At 43.2% G+C, this 23039-nt stretch overlaps 2 protein-coding genes across 7 annotated transcripts in view; one reads left to right on the top strand and one right to left on the bottom strand.

Moving 5' to 3' along the window:
- Positions 1-15984, top strand: part of DRAXIN (dorsal inhibitory axon guidance protein) — a 39492-nt gene extending 23508 nt beyond the window's left edge. The window contains exons 3-7 of the mRNA XM_069078280.1: positions 1003-1193; positions 5271-5382; positions 7670-7759; positions 9818-9907; positions 15390-15984. Coding sequence (XP_068934381.1) covers positions 1003-1193; positions 5271-5382; positions 7670-7759; positions 9818-9907; positions 15390-15502 — 596 coding nt within the window. The 3' untranslated portion in view covers positions 15503-15984. The remainder of the gene's footprint in view (positions 1-1002; positions 1194-5270; positions 5383-7669; positions 7760-9817; positions 9908-15389) is intronic.
- Positions 1-23039, bottom strand: part of MAD2L2 (mitotic arrest deficient 2 like 2) — a 108883-nt gene that overhangs the window by 49035 nt on the left and 36809 nt on the right. The gene's annotated exons all lie outside the window — the stretch shown is intronic.

Here is a 23039-nt window from a genome sequence, read left to right as displayed (position 1 = left end):
GGAAGGAAGGAAGGAAGGAAGGAAGGAAGGAAGGAAGGAAGGAAGGAGAGAAGACAGCTTGGCTAAATGACCTGTGAGCTACCTCCCAGGTGATGCCTCGGGATCCACACCACCATCTCTGCTGGGCTGCTCAGGAAGGCCACAAATGTTTAAGTGCTGACTATGTGCCAGCCATGGTGCTAAGCTCTGGGGAGAAGGGAATTTTGCTTCTGCAATCTTTCTCTGCCTATCTTATTAATTTAATTTATTCCATCTGTCAACTATAATAATTCTATCACAGAAGTCGAGGACACTAAGGTGGGACAAAACTAAAGTAGGGGCAGTGTGGCTGGGGGGCTGCAGCACAGGTGGGCTTTGCTCCTGGCTCAAGGGGAAGGGGGAATCCTAGACAAATCATGTCATCTCTCTAGGACTCAGTTTTCTCTTCTGGAAAATGAGGGGGTTAGACTATATTATGCTGAACATCTCTCTTACATTCCTTGACATACTGTGTTCTAAGGGCCCTCCCAGCTCTGACATTCTGTGCTGAGATCCCTCCACATTGTGACACTTCACAGTTTTAGGGTTTTTTAGGCTGGGTTCTCCACACTAATTGTATTGTCTTGGTGTTGAAGCCAAAGACCTTTTTCACTTGAGAAAAAGACCTAGAGATATAGTTATGAGCCCCCAGTGTCCATGGGACATGCGTGTGTGTGCGTGTGTGTGCACACGTGTGTGTATGTGCGTGTGTGTGTGCTGCAGCCTTCCCCAAAGCCTTCTTTTCCCTCCCCTCCATCACTTCATGTGCCTCGCCTAGATCAGAACAGGTTGGATGACCACTCATTGTCGAAGCCATAGAGGGAATCATTTCTCTAGGCTGGGCTGATCTAGATTCCTCTGAGGTCCGTTCTGATCCTGAGTGTCTGCAGCCTCTAGGAAGGTTGTCTAATTGACTCTGACCGGTCATTGTGGCATGGAAACAGAGTCCTTAAATGATTCCACTATCACTGTCCCCTTTGATAGGGAGAAGTCTGGATCCAAAGCCCAGCTCTTTGATTAAGAAGGTGGAACTCTCCGAGGACCTGTCCCCCAATGGCCCAATGGAAGAATCTTCTACTAGCCTGGCCCCCACCATCCTGTTCTTGACCACATTTGAGACAGCGGCATCCACTGAAGAATCGCCAGTCCTGCCTGTTACATCCCCGAGGCCCCTGGTAAGGAATCAGAGACCCACAAAATAGTAGTGCCCAAGAGAGTATTCAGTTACACCTCTTCATTTTAATAATAATAATAATAATGGGGGCAGCTAGGTGGCGCACCAGCCCTGGAGTCAGGAGGACCTGAGTTCAAATTTGACCTCAGACACAACACAAAAAACTAGCTGTGTGACCTTGGGCAAGTCACTTAACCCCAATTGCCCTCCCCCAAAAAGGGAAAAAATAATAATAATGACTAGCATTTTATCATGCTTGAAGTTTATGAAGCACTTTACAAATATCTCATTTTTATTCTCACAAGAATCCTAGTGCTATTATTATCCCCATCTTGCACATAAGGAAACTGAGGCAGGCAGCGGTTAAGAGTGCACAGGGTCACACAGCTAAGTGAATGTCTGAGGTTAGAGTTGAACCAAGGACTTCCTGGTTATCTACTGTACCACCAGAATGCCTAGGAGAGGAGGAAATCAAGGTATGGAGGAGAGAAGGGACTTGCCCAGGGTCACACCACTTGTCAGTAACAGAACCAGGGTTAGAAACCAGATCTCATCAACATAGAATATAATAGGAGTTTTTAACCTGGAGTCTGTAAACCTTAAAAAATATCTATTTTGATAATTGCATTTCAACATAATTTGTTTCCACTATAATAATAATAAAATATAGATAATATATAATAGAATAAATAAAATAACAAAATGTAGATAAAATAATAAATATAATCATAAAATACAGAATTTTATGCATTTAAAAACATGATTCTAAGAAGGGATCCGTAGGCTTTCCCAGACTCTTAAGGGGCTTCTGTCCTAGAAGGAGGAAGGGAAGAGTGTTAGGAAAGGGAAACCGATCCTGGGGAAAAGCATACTCCCCTGACCCAGAAAGCGAAAGGCAGGACTCCAGGGTCTCCGTTTCTCAGGAACCTAAGGAAGAATTCAGGGTTGTTGTACTATTCTCTACCTAAAAGATTAAGAGACTGACTCTGTCAGGCAGAGGAAAGCTTCGTTTACATCGATCTAGTGGAAAAAATTCATCATGGGACCTGAGTTTGAACCCTGGTTCTGCTGCTTACAAGTTATGTAACCTCAAGCAAGCCATTTAGCCTCTCTGTAAAATGAGGGTGGTGGGGTACACAGTGATTAGAAAGCTGGGCCTGGGATCAAGAAGCCCTGAGTTCATATCTGGCCTCAGACACTTACTAGCTGCGTGACCCTGGGAAAGTCACTTCACCCTGTGTGCCTCAGTTTCCTCATCTGTCAAATGAGCTGGAGAAGGAAATGGCAAATCCCTCCAGTATCTATGCCAAGAAAACCCCAAATGGGGTCATGGAGAGTTGAACACAACTGAACAACAAGTGTAAAATAAAGGAATTAAGCTGAGTGCTGTAGTCCATACTTGTAATCTCTGACCCTGGGGAGGCTGAAGCTGGTGGATCATTTGAACTCAAGAATTCTGAGCTACAGCAGGGCTAATGCCCATAGGGCATCCAAAGGCAGTCTGGCTCATATGGTGGGAGCTCTAGATCCAGGAGTGTGCTGGTAAATGTTTAACAACCAGCTCTCAAAAATTTGTACACAAGACGCATTTTTTTTAAGTTTAATCTACATCATTAGCATTTTCTCTGTCATTTTCTTATGTCTAGAAATCAACAAAACACTAAATCAAGCCCCTTGTATTGTATTTGTACATTTTCAAATGCACAAATTTGTAACATTTGCTGATTTCTGAAGTGTAAATGTTCACACTGAAAATTAAACAATCAACTCAAGCAGGTGGGAGCTGACTCCAGCACACTCCTTTAACATAATCTAGAATGATGTGTGTGACCTTTTGTAAGTCCCTTGCTTCTTTGGGCTCCTTCTTTGACCAAGAAGGAGAAATACTCCGACTAGTGGTATGACCTTGGGCAAGTCAATTCCTGTCTCTATACACCTCAGTTTCCTTCTCTGTCAAATGAGAGCATGGAACTGGATAGTCTCATCTGTAAAAGGAAGAGGTTGGGCTAGATGACCAATGTGTCTCAAGGAGGTCATGTTCTAATTGGGAGGAAAAAAAACACATAGGTTTCAACTGTAAGACAGATGGGAAGTTCCCATGGTCCTTGGGGGGAAGCAGCAAAATAATCAATCAATGAATCAATGGACAAACATTTCTTAAGCCCTTACTATGTGTCAGGCCCTGTGCTAAGTGCTGGGCATACAAAAGGAGACCAAGATAGTCCCTGCCCTCAAGGAGCTTACAATCTACTGGCGAAGACAAAATGAAACAAATCTGTATGATGCAAACTAGACAAGATAAAGCAAATAGCAACATCTCTTCTTGAACAGCATTCCCACTGATAAAACCATACCTGTTTTTGATATTGAGACATTTAGCATTGCCAAGGATTTTGGTGACAAAAACTTTCTCTTCCGGGGCTTCAGAAGCTGAGGAGGCCGGGGGAATATGACGCCTGTAGAAGTAGTTGCCTCAAGGGTTGATTCCTTGACTGGGCAGTAAGGCTAAATGGTGTAGGAGTCCTGCCATTCCCAGTGCTCTTGGGTTCAGAGCCCTGGGCTGTCTTCATCAAAGTCTAAAGCAAGATTTCATCATTTGGGGTCTGAAGACTTGGGGTACTTTTATATTTTATTAAAATATTAATAAAGGCAGGGATTGACTTGCCCAAGGTCACACCACTAGTTGGTTACAGAGCCAAGACTAGAACCTGGGTCTTCTCAGTCCATCAGAACATTCCTCCTTTTTGATCAAAGAAGGGGCCCAAAGAGGCCTTACTAAAGGGACCTACTAAAGGTCACATAGATCAGTCTAGATCATATTAAAGGAGTATGCTGGAACCAGCTCCAATATGGTTGAGCTGATTGTTAAAAATTTCAAGATATTTCAAAGTAAATTGTTTTCTTTTGTAATCCTTGTGTGTTTTATTTAAAAACATCACTCTGGGGCGGCTAGGTGGCACAGTGAGTAAAGCACCAGCCCCACGAGTCAGGACGACCAGAGTTCGGTTCCAGCCTCAGACACTTAACACACACACACACACACACACACACACACACACACAACTAGCCATGTAACCTTGGTCAAGTTACTTAACCCCAATTGCCCTCCAAAAAGCAATAATAATAATAAAATAAAAATGAAAACATCATTGTGTGAAGAGGCTTCACCAGATACTGTCCAAGGGATCTATGAGGGAAAAACATGTTGAGAACCCATAGTCTAAAGGAAGGGAGTGAGACATGACTACTCCTCATAAATACTAATGAATGATTCATTTTGGCATAATCCAGTGGTGTTAGTACATTTATACATCAGGTACCCTGACCAATGAACAACTCCTTATGGCTGCAGAAACTCTAGAACCAAAGTGACTTTTGGGGTCCAGAATGAACCATGTCAATGAAAAGGATGCACCTTGATCTGAAATGCTTTATTAATAGAGTAAATGATTCACTGGTCCCTCCTTTGTAGCCCTTGGTTTCTCTAATTATGATTTTTTTGTTTTTTTTTAATTTGGTATTTTATTTTTCCCATTACATGTAAAAACAATTTTTAATATTTGTTTTAAAACTTTGAGTTCCATCAAAAGCTTGGGAAATTGAATGTTGTCAACTAAAAGTAAATTAATTAAAAAAAAACTTTGAGTTCCAAATTCTCTCCCTTCCTCCCTCCCCACCCCCCATTGAGAAGGCAAGCAATTTGATATAGGTTACATATGTGTTGTCATGCAAAACATGTCCATAATAGTCATGTTGTGAAAGAAGACACAGACAAAAACACTGGAGAAAAATAAAGAAAAGTTTTTAAAAGTGTGCTTCAATCTGTATTCAGACACCATCAGTTTTTTCTCTGGAGATGGATAGCATTTTTCATCCTAAGGCCTTCAGAGTTGTCATGCATTATTGTATTGCTGAGAAAAGCTAAGTCATTCCCAGCTGATAATCTTACAATATTGCTGTTACTTTATACACGGTACATTTCACTTTGCATCAACCCATGTAAGTCTAGGCTTTTCAGAGCAATTCTGATTTTTTAAACCAATATAGCTGACTGATCTTTCTACCTTGTCTTCTCCAGGCTCAGATTAGGCCTGATGGAGATGTGATGCCCACTCTGGACATGGCTTTGTTTGACTGGACTGATTATGAAGACTTAAAACCTGACATGTGGCCCTCTGCTAAGAAGAAAGGTTTATCTTTCCTTCTCTTCCTTCTCATGACTCATCCCGGGTTCAACTTCACCTGTGTTTTTTTCCCTTGCTAGGCCTTGGGGCTAGAAGGAGGGAATCTGATGCACAGAATTACAAAATCTCTAAGTTGGAAAGAACCTTAAAGGCCATGAATCTGGGCTCTACTTGAAAAAGAATCCCCTCTCTAGAATCCCTGATAAGTAGCCATCCAAACTCCCATTGGAGAAGCCATCTAAAAGCTACTTGGAGGGCAGGCAGCCTGTGCCACTAAGGATCCACTCCAGTAATGAGGAAGGTTCTTCCTAATATCAAACTGAAAACCTTCTTCCTGTAACCTCTGCCTGCTGCTCCATGGGGCCAGTCAGAATAAGTCTGATCTATCTTCTGTGTGCTAATCTTTCAGATTCATTCTTAAGATTTAGAGCTCAGGTGACATCTAGTCTGACACCCTTATTTTACCGATGAGAAAGCTGAGACCCTAGGAGGTTGAGAAAACCCAGGACAAGAGAGGGAAGTGACTTCCCCAAGGTCATTTGTAAGTGACAGAACCAGGATTCGAACCCAGATACCCTGCTCCAAATCTACTGTTCTTTCCACTCCACCACCTGTCACAGTCCTACAAAATGATTCAGACCTTGAAATAAGTAACAAATAGTGCCTCCATCTTCAATACTTTCTAACTTGTTTCTATGGCTCATTTTAAAATGTTTTATACACTGACTGTTGAAATCTGTCTGTAAAAGACCTCAAAGTCCAATCTTTAAGAGGTCAAGCTATAACTCAAGACATAGCCTCCCTCTTTAATACTCCAAGTGAACCTGGCATTTATATAAAAATTTAAAATGCAGAACATTCTACGAACATTATCTCATTGGATCCCGGGAAGTAGGTGCTATTATTATCTCCATTTTACAGATGGGGAAACTAAGGCAGACAGCGGTGGAGTGATTTGCGCAGAGTCATAGAGCTAGGCAGTATCTGAGGCAGGATTTGAACTTGGATCTTTCTGATTCCCGTCCTAATACTCTATTTGCTAAACCACCTAGATGCCTAGAAAGAGTGCTATTTGGGGCGGCCAGGTAGCACAGCGAGTAAGAGCACCGGCTCCAGTGTTGAGAAGACCTGGAGATCGAATCCCGGGCTCAGACACTTAGCACCCACCCAGAAACACCTGGCCGTGTAACCTTGAGCAAGTTACTTAACCCCAATTGCTTAGGGGCAGCCAGGTGGCTCAGCGAGTAAGAGCTGAGATGACCTGGATCAAATCCGGGCTCAGATACTCAGCACCACACCCAGAAATAATAACTGGCCGTGTAACCTTGAGCAAGTTACTTAACCCCAATTGCTTTAAAAAAAAAAAAAAAAGAGTGCTATTTGGAACTGTAGTGCAATATAGTATTTAGTACAGAAATATATTGAAACTGATAGAAATTGTGCTCTCCACACATTTGTTACAGGCTTGAATGACCGTCCTCCATACTCTTACCTCTTAGAATCTCTGATTTCCTTCAAAGCTCGGTTTCTTCATCCTCCACCCCCAAACTGTATTGTATTTATTTTTATACATACATACATATGTGTGTGTGTGTTGACCTGCTACTTCCCTGATAAAATGTAAGCTCCTTGAGGGCAGGAACAGTTTCCCTTTTATCTCCATATACCGAGTATCTGCCCCTCCACAGGCATTTAATGCTTGATTGATTTAAGGTAAATGATCCAAGTTGCCCACAGTTCTGAATGGAAAAAATCCACCTTTTCACTGCATAGAAATGTTAACTTCAGAAGCACGAGAGTCTTAATACTATATCGTTCTCTAGCCATATCACAGAAAATCCTCTCTGAGTCTCCTAGAGATTAATAAACTACCTCCCTGATTCCCCTCTGCTATAGGCAGGGAGAGACGGCCTGTAACATCTAAGAATGTGTCTAGGCTTCAGTTTCCTTCTCTGTCAAATGAAATGGTTGGACACCCTGACCCCTAAGAATTCTCCCAGCCCTAAATCCTCTGCTTCTATAACTGGCTTTCTCTAAGGTCTGGGTGTGTGATGCAGGGAATCCTTTCATATATCGATTGGCCTTGATGACCACCAACGTCTCACAATCTGCCATTCTGGGGTTCTTCCAGCCAGCCCTAACAATCCCAAGTTCCATGGCAAGCCTGAAGATGAGCCGGGCACAGGACTGGGGGATGCCAGTACCCCACTCTGGGCAGCAGCCCACCTGGAGGGGGGGGGGAAGAGAGGGATCTGTCTATCAGCTTTCTGACCCTGAATGTTCTCCTCTTCAGAGAAACATCAGAGTAAAAGCCCAGGCTACAGCAACCAAACCTCAGCGGCTAGAGAGGAACCCTGTGACCATCACCTGGACTGTGTCCCAGGTACTCCCTCTCCATCACTGCAGGGGATCTTCTAGAGGGAAGGGGGTGGAGAGGGGAAGAGGGAGGTGGTTCTCAAGCCTACTGAGGAAGGCCCATGCTCCCTGAGGACGGCAAAACTGGAGTCGGCCTCTGCCTGGAGTCTGGGTTTCCTCTCTCTCCTGACTACTTCCTGTTGAGTGGGGCCAGATTCTGTCCTCATCCCGTCACCCAGGCAACGGATCTTCAGGGAGGGATGAATGAAGCCTGTGTTTATGCCACCACCTGTTTGACTATGGTGGCTATCAAGCCTGTCACAAAGGAAATTTGACAGCTGTTTGCCGTGACAAATTGTTCCTGCTTGTCACATGATGGGGGTGGGGCAGGATTCAAAAAGGGTTTGGTGTCATGGAAACCAAATAGCTGGTTGACTGATTTTTTTCCTTCACTTTTTGCCCAATTTGATCGATTCGACTACCATTTATTTTGAGTGTCTGCTATGGTCTGGGGATGAAGTGCTAGCTATGACACGGACCCTGCCTCTTTATCACCTGATAGGGACAAGGAGCAGGAGAGGACCAGCCCCAGATCAACCATGATTCAAGGGAGGATGAGCTAACAGTGATCTTAGGGTCAGAAGGGACCCCCGGGGCCACGGAGTCCAATTCCTACCTGACCGAGAATCGCTTTACAATGTCCCAAGGGGCTGTTCAGCCTCTACTTGAAGACCTCTAGTTATGGGAAGGTCGCTACACCTCTCTCCCTCCCCTCACCAAGGCACACCATTAAGGGAGAGGCAATGGCATGCAAAATTTGAGGGGAGAAAGCTTGCTTTTGCTTGGGCATGGGGCATCAGAGGGTTTCATGGAAATGGGGAGATCCTGGATGGACCCTTAGGGAAGGCAGAGACTTCAAGAGATGCTGGTGGTTGAAGAGAGAGATATACTAGTTATGGGAGAGGGGTGAGCAAGGGCACAGAGATGGCAGAGACTGGCCATTCATTCCACTTCTGTTAATACGAGCTAGTGTTTATATAACTCTTTGCAATGTCCTTCTCATAGGTGATCTCATTTGATCTTCACAATAACCCCAAAGGTAGGAGCTATTATTATCCCTATTTTACAGATGAGAAAACTGAGCCTAATAGAGGAAAACATTTTTAAAACAATAAAGCAGGGGCGTCCAGGTAGCACAGTGAGTAAGAGCACTGGCCCCAGTGTCGGGATGACCTGGAGATCGAATCCCGAGCTCAGACACTCAGCACCAAACCCAGAAATAACTGGCCGTGTAACCTTGAGCAAGTTACTTAACCCCAATTGATTAAAAAAAAAAACAATAAAGCACTCTTAATGTGTATGGAATTGTGATGCCCCAAACCTCTGAGGATGCCTTAAAAAACAACATGACTGTCCTATCAGCACAGCTGAAATATCAGTTTTTTAAGGTAGACATGTCTTCTAGCTATCTGTCTTGGCTCTCTGTTTCTTTGCAGAGCACCAGACTTGGAGTCAGGAAGACCTGAGCTCAAATTTAGCCTTGGACACTTCCTAACTCTGTGACCTTGGGCAAGTCATTTCACCTCTGTCTGCCTTGGTTTTCACATTTGTAAAATTGGTATAATAATAGCACCAAACTCCCTGGGTTGTGAGGATAAAGTGAGATCACATTTATAAAGTGTTTTATAAACTTTTAGGCCCTGTGTAAATGCTAACTATTATTGTTATTAAATTGAGGAGGGTTGTACTCTGAGATCCTCCGCAGATATAAAATTCTCAGATTCTGCTGGGCCTGCCAGTTCTCTCCTGGAGATGGTCATGTGCGGTTTGTTCTTCCTCAGTGATCAATAAGCAGCTTCCGGCAGCTGGATATCTTGGTCCTCCCTGGAGGGAGCCTCTGGTGACATCCATCAGTGAGCCCGGCATGGTGCCTCTCCGGACCAGCTGGCCCATGCACTCCTCTCTTCCGGGGCTGCCTCCTGGACATGGAGATGATGGATCCTCTTTAAAGGGGGACAGTCCCTCGGGGGAGAGCAGGGAGAGGCGTCCTGCCTGGCGCCTCTGACCACACTTGATATCTTGGCAGGGTCCTGCTGTGACTTACGGGAACATCTCTGCAAACCTCATAACCGGGGCCTTAATAACAAGTGTTTCGATGACTGCATGTGCATGGAAGGTAAGTTCTCTCTAGCCTAGCCTTCTCTCTTTGCTGCTCCCTTTGGCGTAAGGTGGGGACAGAACCAGGAGGCCTTATTTCTCATCCTGCTTTCTCATAACCAAGACTTTGGGAGGTGTTGTGGTAGAGCAAATAGATTTAACATTTAGCTCTGTTTGTACATGTTTTTCCTACTAGAACATAAGATTCTTGAGAGCAGAGATGGCTTCGTTTTTATCTCTGTACCCCCAATGCCTGGCTCATGTAGACATTTAATGAAGGCTTGTTGATTGGTCAGTTGGTAGGTTGGTAGACTTGGAAGTTAGAAAGATCTGGGTTCAAATGCCGTCTTTACCAATTATTAGCTGTATGACCCCTCAGTTTTCTCATCTTTAAGTTGAAGGTCATAATAACACCTACCTCAGAAGGTTGTTCTAAAGATTAAACAAGATAACTGATGTAAAGCACTTTGTAAACTTTACAGCATTTTTACATTATTTATTATTATTATTATTCCTATCTGATTCTCAGATTCCTCATTTGTAAAATTATTTCTTAACTCATTCAGTTATAAGCTTCTAGTGAGATAATACTAACAGGTAGGTAGTTCAGTAGACTGGGGTCAAGGAGACCTGAGTGCAAATCCTGCTTCATACTCTTACTAGAGGTATGTCCCTGGGCAAGTCACTTAACCTGTTTCCCCAATTATAAAATGAGAATAATAAGAGCCCCTGACTCCCAAAGTGGTCGTGAGAATAAAATTAGAAAATAATTGTAAAGCTCTGGGTAAACCTTCAAGTGCTATATAAATGCTAATTATCATTAATTCTTATTACTAAGTACCTCTATTTCCCTTATTCCTCATTTGTAAAATGTGTCCTAAACTCACTCAGATGTGGGGATCCCAATGAGATAATAGATTTCAAGTGTTTTTAAATTTAGAAAAAACAATTTAAAAATAGATGTAAAGTGTTTTTTAAAACTTTAATGTACTCTAAAAGCATAACATTACCAAATAAACAGCTATGTGAGGTCCAAGAGGTCAGTGATTCCTTGGGATGATGACAGGAGGCTTCCTGGAGGGTAGCAGCTGGGCTTCAAAGAACTGGGAGGAATTCAACAAAAATGATTTCCCACTTGAACCTAGTTCCCGAGTGAACTAGCTGTCGGAGGATGCTGTGGGGGGTCAAGAATGGAGCCAGGCTAAACACTTCTGAATATTGTATTTGGGGGTGGGGAATGCCAAAACCTGTGTCCCCTTAGAACAGAAGTTGGAGGTATTTGGTTTATCAGGAAAGTCAGCTGCCACCCCTTCTTGGGACCCCCATAGTATTTCCTAGCTCTCCCTTTAGCTGTCCCATGTTTGAGAAGTTTTCCTTGGCCTTGTTATGGTACACAGGTGACCCTGAGTTCTTGAAGGCTCTACTTGCCCCGTTTACACTCTCTGGTAAGGTCTGGAAAGGCTGGAGTCTGGCTCCAATGAGAGATAATTCTCCAAGGACCAGCCTTGCTGAGTTCCAGGAGGGTTGTCCCCCAAAGGCAGAACAACCCAAAGTGGGTGTGTGCTGCATGCTTTGACCAAGAAAGATCATTCTAAGGGGTGGAGAAATCTCATCCTCCTTCAATACAAAAAAGAAACCCCAGAGCCATGAAGGGTCAAAACATGATTCTCACCACCCTTCCCATCTCAATCCATGAACACATAAATCAACTTTGTTCAGATTTATCTGTTGTTATCAGAGTGCATGGGAAAGTGGATAGACTTGGAGTCAGGAAGACCTGAGTATGAATCCTGACTCTGTCACTTGCTAGCCTGTATGACCCTGAGCAAGTCACTTCCATTCTCTGGGCCCCATTTCCTCACCTGAAAAATGGAGATCATAACAGCAGCTTCCTCATAGGGTTGTTATGAGGGACTAATGAGATGTAGAAGAAATGGCATTGGTAGAGAGAGTTTCCTCACTTTGAGTTCCCCACACAAATTAAGTCACAAATCTAGTTTTTTTTTTTAAATGTTATCATAGTAATAAATGAATCAGCTCCATCTAATGTCCTTTGTAACTAGGTTGCTCAGTGGGTAGAATGCTGAGACTGGAGTTAGGATGTTGTTCAGTTGTTTCAATGGTGTCCAACTCTCTGTAACCCCATTTGGGGTTTTCTTTGCAGAGGTACTGGAGTGGTTTGCCATTTCCTTCTTCAGCTCATTTTACAGAGGGAAAACTGAGGCAAGCAGGATGAAGTGACTTATCCAGGGTCATATAGCTAATAAGTATCTGAGGCTGGATTTTAACTCAGGTCTTACAGACTTCGGGTCCAGTGCTAGTGCTCTATTCACTGCTACACCTAGCTGACCCAGCAAGACTTGAGTTCAAATTTGCCCAGCTACACTTACTGCTTTTCCTCCTTATCTTAGTTACAGACCCTCATGAAAACCTGAGGTTTAGCTTGACTTAGCTGTCTCAAGGATTAGTACCTTCTACTATTTTTTTTTCTTGAAACATAACCCCATTTCCCCCAGGGAGGAGGCAGGGACTTAGTGTAACCCTGAGCAGGTCACAAACTGTTTGCCTCAGTTTCCATATTTGTAAAATGGGGATACTAATAGCACCTACCTCCCAGGGGTTGTTATGAGAATCAAATGAGATATTTAGTACAGTGCCCCAGCACATAGTAGGCATTATGTAAATATTAGCTATCATCATTATCATTTCCAGCTATTATACTTGTTATTCCTATTATAAAGAGTGATCAGCACCATTCTACTGGTGTAAAAGGCCCACCCTGTTGTTGTCTATTTGGAAGCAACAGCAACAGAGGAGATCAAAGCAGAGCCTGCAGGTTGCAGGTGTTTCTACCTCCTCTTGTATGTAGGGTGCCCAGAAAGGCTGTATTGGAGTGCTCAAGCCACCTGCCTGCTTCCAAGGCTCCATCTGCTCAGTTAATCCCTCTGAAGTCAGTCCCAAGAGACCTCAGCCCCTGCCTCCTCCCTAGGAGTGGGGTCATGTTTCTTTTTGTTGTTATTTCTTTTCATTTAAGATTTTATTTTTTTTCCTAACTACATGTAAAAACAATTTTAGCATTAATTTTTTAAAATTTTGAGTTCCAAATTCTCTCTCTCTCTCCCTCTCCTACCCCCTCATTGAAATGACAAGTAATTTGATATAGGTTATACTTGTGCAGCCATGCAAAACATTTTTCCATATTAATCCTTTTGTTTAAGAAACCAAAACAGCAACAATAAGGAAAGTAAAAAAAAGTATGCATCGGTCTGCATTCATACTTCATCAGTTCTTTCTCTGGAGATGGCTTGCATTTTCATCATAAGCCCTTTGGAAATATCCTAGGTTATTGTATTTCTGAGAATAGCTAAGTCATTCACAGTTGATCATTGTACAATATTTGATACTATATATAGCATTCTCCTGGTTCTGCTCATATCACTTTGCATCAGTTCATGTAAGTTTTCTCCGGTTTTTCTGAGAGCATCCTGCTTGTTATTTCTTATAGCACAATGGTAGTCCATCACAATCATATACCACAACTTACTCAGTCATTCCCTGCTTGGTAGTCATCCCCTCAATTTCCAATTCTTTGCCAAAGTGGAGTTATATTTCAAGAAAAAAAATTAATGCAGGATACTAATCTTTGAGAGAGCTAAATCATATGCTAAAACCTGAAGTAGTTTCCCTGAGGGTCTGTCATAATAACGTCATAAGGAGGAAAAGCAGGTTGACTCTGAGAAATCAATCTACATCACCCCTAAATAGCAATCCATGAAAAGGCAGGTGAATTCCTAGCTATTTGTGAATAATCTCTCATGCACCTGAGTATAGGAACCTTATTTTTAAGTCAGAGAGTAGAAGTCAGAAAAATAGAAAAGACATTTAGTGGCCAGGGCAGGAAAAAAAGAGGCATTTGTTTTCATTGACAGTATGAGTAAATAGATACTACACATCAGTCAGTCAGTCAGCAAGCATTTAAGTGCTTACTATGTGCCAAGCACTGTGCTAAGGAGGTTGGTGATACAATGAAAAACGATAGACAGTCTCTGCTCTCAGTGAACTCATGGTCTAATGGGAGAGACGACAGAAAACAACCACATACAGATAAGCTCCAAACAGGATAAATTGGAGGTAAGCAAGAGAGGAAAGCATTAGAATTTAAGCGGGAGTCAGGAAAGACTTCCTATAGATGCTGGGATTTAGACTGAGATTTTAAGGAAACCAGGGAAGCTGAGAAGGGAAGGCAGAGACGAGGAGGGAGAGCACTGGTGGCATGGCAGACAGACGGTGAAAATGCCCAGAGTTGGAGGATGGTGTGTTTTGTGTCCCAATCCAGGTGTCCCTGGATTGAAGAGTACATGGCAGGGGAGGTGGAGGTAAGGTATAAGAAGACTGGAGATGGGACAGGTGCAAACTATGAAGGGCTTTGAATGCCAGAGAATTTTATATTTGATCCTGGAGGTGATAGAGAACCATTGGAGTTGACTGAATGGAGGTGTGTGGGGTGAGGAGGGGCGTGACCTGTAATTAGGAAGATCACTTTGGCAGCTGAGTGAAACATCGACTGGAGTAGGGAGACACTTGGAACAGGGAGAGCAACCAGCAGACGCTTGCAGTAGTCCAGATATGAGGTGATGAGCCCCTACACCAAGATGGTGGAAGGGTCAGAGAAGACAAGAGGCCATATGAGAGAGATGTTGCAAAAACAAAATAGACAGGCCCTGTCAACAGATTGGATATGGAGGACCAGAGAGAATGAGGAGTCAAAGATGATACCTAGGTCATAAGTGTGGATGACTGGAGGATGGTGGTACCCTCAACATGGAAGAGGGGAAGGTTTAGGGGGAAAGATTTGGACTTGCTGAGCTTAATATGTCTACAGGACATCCAGTTAGAGATGTCTAATGGGCAGTTGAAGATGCAAGAGTGGAGGTCAGCAGAGAGGTTAAGTCTGGATAAGTAGATCTGAGAATCATCAGCATGGAGATGGTAATTAAATTCATGGGAAAAGATGAGATCACCAAATTAAACAGTATGGAGGGAGAAGACTTGGAGAGGGCCTGGGATAGAGCCCTATGAGACACTCAGTTATTGAATGGGACCTGGGTGAAGATCAGCAAAAGAGACTGAGACTAAGTAAGGTAACCAGGAGAGAGTCATGGCACGGAAGCCTAGAGAGAAGAGAATGTCAAGGAGAAGACGGTGATTGACAAGGCTGCAGAGAAGTCAAGAAGGATGAAGACTGAGAAAAGGCCATAAGATTTGGCAATTAAGAAATCATTAATATCTTTGGAGAGAACAGATGTATATCCCAGTGCAAAGAACTTGTCTGTAGGGGAACTCATAGGATCCTAGATTTTGAGGTAGAATAGACTTTAAAAGCCATTGAGAATATACATGTGTGTGCATACTTAAACACTGTGTGTGCACACAAAGAGCCTCTCTCTTCCCCCAGGACAGATGGCCACCTCCTTTACTCTTCTGTTATTTACTTTGCACAGGGCTCCGCTGCTATGCCAAATTTCACCGTAACCGAAGAGTCACTCGAAGGAAAGGACGGTGTGTGGAGCCAGAGTCCATTGATGGGGAGCAAGGATCATTCATTAATGTTTAGTGTACCCTAGGTGATGGCACAGTTTCCCTATCTGCCTGTGGACTATGCCCTGGAAGGTGGGGGAAAGGAGAGAATTATTTAAAACTGGTGATGGGGAAAACAAGAGTGGGCCAGATGTTGTCAGAGGTTCTGAGCCTGGATGTTCCAACTATGAAAAGAAAATGACTGGAGAGTGTTTGAGACCCACTGGGCTTAATGAAGCATTGGACTGCTCAATGGCACCAACATAGCCAGCCCACAACTCCAGACACCCTACTTGCTTCATCTTCTCACAGCCATTTACAATGGATGGCAATGCTAAGAGTGACCTCTACTGTCGCCAAGAGATACTGCACCACCATGATAAAAGTAGATTGAACTATTGGCAATATCTACAGGAGAGGAAGAGATAACTCATCAGTTAACTTCTCTGTGCTAAGAAAGATGATAATTTAGTACCAACTTGGGGGGAAGGGAGGAGGAAAAGATGAAAATTTACTTACTTTCTTTGTTTTTCTGTTTCTTCGGTGGGAGAGAGATAGACATATGCCTTGGTAAAGTTTATGGCTGGGTTAGGTAATAGGGTCTTCTTGCCGCCCTCCATCTCTAAATCACAGTGTCCTCTCATCAAAGTGCACTCAGTAAGTGCTTGTTTGTCTATACAGAATGGCTGGGGAAGACCTGGTCCCTGCCCTCTGGGAGCTTACATTTCAATAGCTTTTAGTGAGTGTACAATGATCCCGTGAGGTCCTTCAGGCACAAATATGATGCTACTAACTCAGCATCTCTGGTGAGCATGTGTTTTTGAGTTCATTTTTCTTCTAAATTTAGTTAAAATCTGCCCTTTTCTGTCCCACACTCACTTGTCCAGTCCTTATAACTAAAGGCACATATTTGTGAGACAGTGGGCTAACCACCATAGAGCAGAGCAAAGCTAACTGGGTGGACAGAGGTGTCAAGTACATGGTAGTCAGAGTTCTTGGTCCCCTAAGCAGCTGATTCTAAGTATGGACCACATCATTAGAACCCAACAAAATCTATCTATTTGATTCTCAGTCTTACCTAGAAATCTGAATTAGGAAGCATTAGACCCATGGATATTCTCAAGATCTCTTTTTCTTCTAGGCACAGGGGAAATCCAGGATCTAGTCATGCAATGTCTATTCACTCTTATTACCAGAAGTTCTTTCTAATGTCTAAACTAAGTCCCTCTTGATGTAATGAAAGTTCACTTCCTCTAGCCCTACTCTCTGTTGAGATAGAGGCTACCCCAATGATCCTCTAAGAACCATCCTTCACAGATTGAGGACAATCACCAAGGCCTGAATAAGGGAGGTGATAGTCCTGTTTTCCTCTGCTCTGATCAGACCAATTCTGAAGCATCGTGGTCCTTTCCAAGCACCATGTTTGAAGAAGAACATTGACAAAATGAAGAGCATCCAAAGGATGATCAAGCCTTACATGGATTGGTTAAAGAAACTCAGGTTGATTAGTTTGGAGGAGGGAAGACTTAGAGCAGGGGTTCTTAACTTTTTGTGTGTGTCTTGGATCCCTTTGGCCACCTGGTGAAGCCTGTGGACTCATCAGAGTCTTATTTTTAAATGCATAAAAGAAAACACAGGGAATTACAAAGAAAGCCAATTAAATTAAAATTCAGTTATATATGTGTATCTATATACACATATAAATATATATTACATATACATGCTCTTTTTTAAACTCCAAACCCAGGTTAGGAAGCCCAGATTTAGAGGGAACATTGAAGGTATTATCATATGGGAGAGGGATTGGATCTGTTCACCTTGGCCCCAGAGGGCAAATCTAATGGGTGGAAATTACAGAGAGGTAGTTTTAGACTCAGGGAAAATCAAAACTTTTTAATAATTAGAACCACCCCAAAGTGAGCTCTCCCTAGAGATCTTCAAATGAAGGAGGGTAGATCATGATATCATAGAAGGAATTTTTGATTAGGTGAAAGTTGAACTAGACCACCTCTAAGCCCCCTTTCAGCTCTGGGATTCCATAACCCCCCCCTTCAGCCTTCTTTAATCTAGATCGGGGTAGGGAACCTGTGGCCTCAAGGCCACATGTGGCCCTCTAGGTCCTCAAGTGTGGCCCTGTGACTGAATCCAAACTTCACAGAAGGGCTGCACTTGAGGACCTAGAGGGCCACATGTGGCCTTGAGCTCGAAGGTTCCCCACTCTTGATCTAGGTGAATATAATTCTCCAGTTACAGAAGCTAGAGATTTCAGGTGCTAAGGCACTGCCCAGAGGTAGCTTCAAAATGCCATATTAAGGAGTCTGAAAAGAGCAGTGCTGACCCAAATGGTCTTGGCTACCCAGAAAAACCACAAACAAAAAAACAGAAGTTGCTGCAGTGATTGACACATTTTGGGCTTTAGACTCATTAGTGAATAAAAGAAAAACTGGATTCAAATCTCATCTCTGATACATACTATGTGTCATAGCCCAGGGCCCATAACCAATTAAATCACAGGTCCATTCCCTACCCAATCTCCAATAATAAATTCACTTATCATAGGACTTTCTTTAGCCAATCTGTCAACATAGGTCGAGTGCCTACTGTGTAGAGAGTTATGTCCTGGTCGCTATGAGGAAGACCGCAGAAGTAGTAGAGATACATCCTCTGGCCTAGAAGAGCTTACACTCTACAGGTCAAACAAACATGGTACCATTGCATTTCAGCTGGCAATGTTGACTTAGAGGGAACTAGTAACTAGACCAGACTTCCAACTTTTCCCAGACTACCTACTGTTTCAAGAAATATCCAACATACCTAATTACTGATTTCCAGGAAAATTACTGAACTAGTAGTGCCTGGAGTTCATGAAAATGGGATCTGACTTGTAGCTGGAGAGACAAGGCACATACGTGAAACCCAGAACACATCTGTAAAGCGACATCATAATGTATGGAAGAAGAAGAAAGCAAAAACCAAGCAGTCAAGGGGTCTGCTGGATGGGTCTGCTGGAGAGGTCATTTGGATGAGTTAGAAAATAAACTCATTTTGGTTTCTGGTGGGAGAGATTATGAATAAGGCCAGAAATGGTTTAATTGCTCCAGTGTTTTCTCCTCTATGGCTTGTCCTAATTACTAGGATGAATGGGGAAGGAGCAGGGAATTAATTCACTCTTCATAAAGTCTTTGGTTTATAGCAGAACCCAGCTCACTTCTACAATAATAATCAGCTGTGAACCTCTAATCTCCAGGATTCAACCCTCAGCCTACAGTGTCTTCTGACCTCCCTGTCCCCTCTCCTAGGTTGGAACTGGTTTTCATTGATGAGAAACTTAGTGGAATGGACTCATCCCAAGGCCTTTGGTCATTCAGTCTTCGGAATTCTTGGGAATTTTCTAGCGGGATGGACTTTCCTCTTTAAAGGGGGGAGGGGGGTTTTGGTAGGTGCAGAGGGGAGGAGAGTTGTCACCTTGTAGTCCTGTGGTGTGTTGCATGTATGTTTTATTAAATTGTAAATAAAGAGTTGATAGTTCATGAACGGGGGGTAGTCTTGATATTCTGTCTCTACTCCTCTGGGCAGAGCTATCTGCTCACATAAACAGGAAATAACAAGCACACTGTGTGGTCAGAGTGTAGAGTATGTGTTGTTGTTCAGTTACCTCAGGTGTGTCTGACTCTTTGTGGCCCTATTTGGGGTTTTCTTGACAAAGATACCAGAGTGGTTTACCATTTCCTTCTCCAGCCGTTTTGACAGATGAGGAAACAGGCAAATAGGGTTAAGTGACTTGCCCAGAGTCACACAGCTAGTAAGTGTCTGAGATGGGATTTTTCCACAAGTTTTCCTGACTCCAGGCCTCTTTTCTCTACATCACCCAGTTTTCCCCATATAGCAGGCCACCATACATACGGAAGCTGGAGCAAACCTCTTCCCAGCACCCCTGGGATTTGAGAGAGTTAAGAGCAAAGTAGGGGTTGTTTAGGGAGAAGCCGGGGAAGGCTCAGATCCTGTTCTGTGGAGTAGCAGAAGTTAACTGGGAAGGTAACGGTCAGTGGTATATTGATAAATGTTTAACAACTGTCCATCTAGGGGAGAAATATACACATGACCCAGCTTCAGGTTTAATCTGCATCATTCACATTTTTTCCCATAACTTTCTCAAGTCAAGACAGTCAACAAAACAATAAATCAAGCCCTGATTTGCCATGTCTGCTGATTTCCGAGGTGCGAAAGCTCACATTAAAAATTTAACAAGCAGTTAGTTGTCTTGAAGCAGCTTGAGATGGCTCCAGTGCAGCCCTGCACACATAGCCTGGCTGAGACATCAGAGGACCAGATGGAAAGGATGCTCTCTCTTTCGGATTCTAGCAGGAGCCAAGATGTAGCTGAGGAATCCTGAACACTATTGGCTGGTGCGTACAAACCGAGCTCCTCCAAAGCAATAGCTATTGTTTTCATATTCTTGGAGAACTGTGAATTTCTCAGGCATGATGGCTGAACTGTCTAGGGCAGGTGTCAGGGAACCACACTGCTTTCTAGCCTGGGGTCTCTGGGCACTGGAGAAGGAGCCCCTGCTGCAAGTCACGCGCAGGGGAACAGCCCAGTAAACTATTCTGTGTCAAAAAAGCATTTACGAAGAGTTTACTATGCTGTGGGCTGTGCTAAGTGCTGGAAATGCAGATAAAAATAGAAAGACAGTGCCTGCCCCCAAGGAGCTTATATTCTAATAAGAGAAGACTATATATAAAAGGAAGCTGAAAAGGGGAGGTGAGGAGAGAAAAGGTACCCTGAGGGCCACATTAGAGAAACTCAGAGACTCCAGAGTAGAGCCCAGAGAGTCTTGATTCCTCATGCCTAGGGAACATTTGCTTTCCATGAGCAGCCTAAATGATCATATAGCCCAGCACATAGTAGGTCTAAAATCAAGGCTTATTGATCCGGCCCAGAAATAAGACCATCTATCCCCTTCTATTTCCTGGCATGGCAGAGGTAGGGGCTGGGGGACTCAGGTGTTACATGGACTTTGTCTTGAAATCTTGGGGTGCACCTACTAGAACCTTTGAAACTGACTTAATAGAAAATTGTTTGGATTGGGTGATACCTGAGGGAAAACTGATTAGTCATCTCTAGGGATGATTCTCTCTTCAATCCATGAATGACTTTGCTTATCTTATCGTCAGAGTGTAATGTAAATGGTGCCAGGCTTAGAGCTAGAACACTTGAGTGCAGGCGCTGGTTCTGTCTCTTCTAAGCATTTTTACCACGGAACCTCTTTGGGATACTTTGCTTTTGCATAGCTGTTTACTGAAACGCACTCTCTTCTCATCTCTCACCTCTTACCTCCTAGAATCTCTTCTTTCAGAGCCCAACTCAGGTGCTACTTCCTACTTGAGGCACCTTTTTAATCCCCCTTCCCCCAACCTACGATTCTCTCTTTTTTTGGATTTAGGGCTGGAATGGACCTCAGAGGTCACCTAATCTAACAGCTTGTTTTTATAGATGAGGAGGTAGACATTTAATCAAGAGTGATTGATGGACCCAGGAATACAGCCCTTGACCCTAAAGAAATTCTACTAAACTGTGTTTATATTTATCTAACCTACTCATGATGATTGCATAGGGCCTGGGCTCTCCTTGTCCTGGATGAATGAATTGGAAAAAGGCTCCTGCTTTCCTTTGTCACCTTACAATAAAAATACACACACAGGCAGAGGTGCAGTGAATAGAGTCAGGAGGATCTGGGTTCGAATTCAGCCTCAGACACTTGACACATACACACACACACACACACATACACAAAACTAGCCGTGTGACCTTGGGCAAATCACTTAACCCCAATTGCCCCACCCTCCCCCCTTCCAAAAGAAAAAGCAAAAACAACAAAAAAAAACACACACACAGAGTCCTACCCACTTCAGACCACTCCAAATTGATCAAGAGTTCTGGACAAAGCTGATTTCCTGGGTGGATTCATATGCCAAAATCAGTATATGATTGGGAGCCAAAGGAGGCAGAGAATGGGCAACACATGTCTCCTTGTATCTTGTATATGTGTGTATGTATGTGGACCTTGGTGATTTGTGCATTATTTATAATGTTAAAAGCAGCTATAACTGTTTCTGTTCCTTGAGATCCAGGACCCAACTAGTATGGGGGTACGTGGCATACATAATGATCTCTAAAGCACTCTTTTTCAATTGGCACATCACAACTCCTTGGTGAGTCATGATATCCTGGATTTCTTCACTCCTTTTGGCTAATTTGAGACCTGGGGTGGTAAGAAAGACAGTGAATAAAAGATGGCGAGTGTGTATATGTGCCTGCCTTTGTCATTTCATCATGGAGCCATGATTTCCTTGGCATGGGAACTCCTTCTACCAATCCATCTATTTCTCATTCCTTTAGAGAAGTACCTCTGGTAAACATAACTAGCAAGTGTCAGAAGTGTGAAATGAACCAAAGCCTTCCTAACCCTCAATCTAGCCTTCTAGGCCAGGCCATTCTGCTGCTTATGTGTGTGAGAGATGGTATATAGATAAAAGAATCTAGTTTAGGTCTAGGGGCTGTATATGGACAAATGACTGACTGTCTGGGGAGAATTGTTAGGAAGGAGAATCCACTACTAGCCTTCCGTCCCTCCACTGTGTCCTATCAAGCTTTGTCCTCCAAGGAAGAAGATTAAGACACACTCAACATTTTGTATGGCCTTCGGAATGCCCCCTTCCTGCTCTCAGGTCACCACCTTCACAATGGACCCACATAGTAGAACTTCAATAGATATTTGGTGTAACACAGCTTGGCTAGGTGTTAAAGTGGGATGGAGAGCTGGTCTAGAGTCAGGAAGACCTGAGTTCAAATCTAGCTTCAGATACTTGTGTGTCCCTGGGCAAGGCACTTAACTTCTGTCTACCTCAATTTCTTCATAATGAGGAAAATAATAGGACCTCCCTTCAGGGTTGTTGGGATAAAATAAGTAAATGCTTATAAATTTCTTTGCAAATCTTAAAGCACTATATAAATGTTATGTTATGAACCAGTATGGTTTAATGGACAGAGCATTGGCTTTAGAAAGAGACAGTAATTGGGCTCAATCCCTGTTCTGTTTACTAACCATATAACTTTGAACCAATTACTTTCTTTCTCTGGGTCACAGTTTTCTTTCCTGTAATGGGCATGACAATACTTACAAGGACGTTATGCTGAAAGAACTTTGTAAATCTTTAAAATGTAATACAAGTGTGAGTTATTAGTATTGAGTGATTGAGTAAAGATTTTCTCTTAGAGCAAGAGAGGAGACTGGTAGGTGAAACCCATTCTTTACCTTCCAACAAATTTAATAATTAAGCAACTGTAGAGATACAGCCTGAGGTGGTGGATGAAGGGCTATCTTGGGAGTCAGGGAGATCTGCCTCTGACTCACAGAGATTATATGGGCAACCAAGGGTCTCTTAACCTCTCAGTCAGTATTCCCCAGGCAACTCTGCTTTGACAGAAGGTGTTTCCTCACCAAGAGCTTCCCACACTAATAAAACTACACACACACACACACACACACACACACACACACACACACACACACA

This window comes from Petaurus breviceps, unplaced genomic scaffold (assembly GCF_028583685.1).
Source record: "Petaurus breviceps papuanus isolate PSGF00001 unplaced genomic scaffold, PetGlider_PUasm1.0 91041, whole genome shotgun sequence".
NCBI lineage: Eukaryota > Metazoa > Chordata > Mammalia > Diprotodontia > Petauridae > Petaurus > Petaurus breviceps.
Note: the sequence above shows the minus strand (reverse complement) of the source record. Positions and strands in the feature narration are given on the sequence as shown.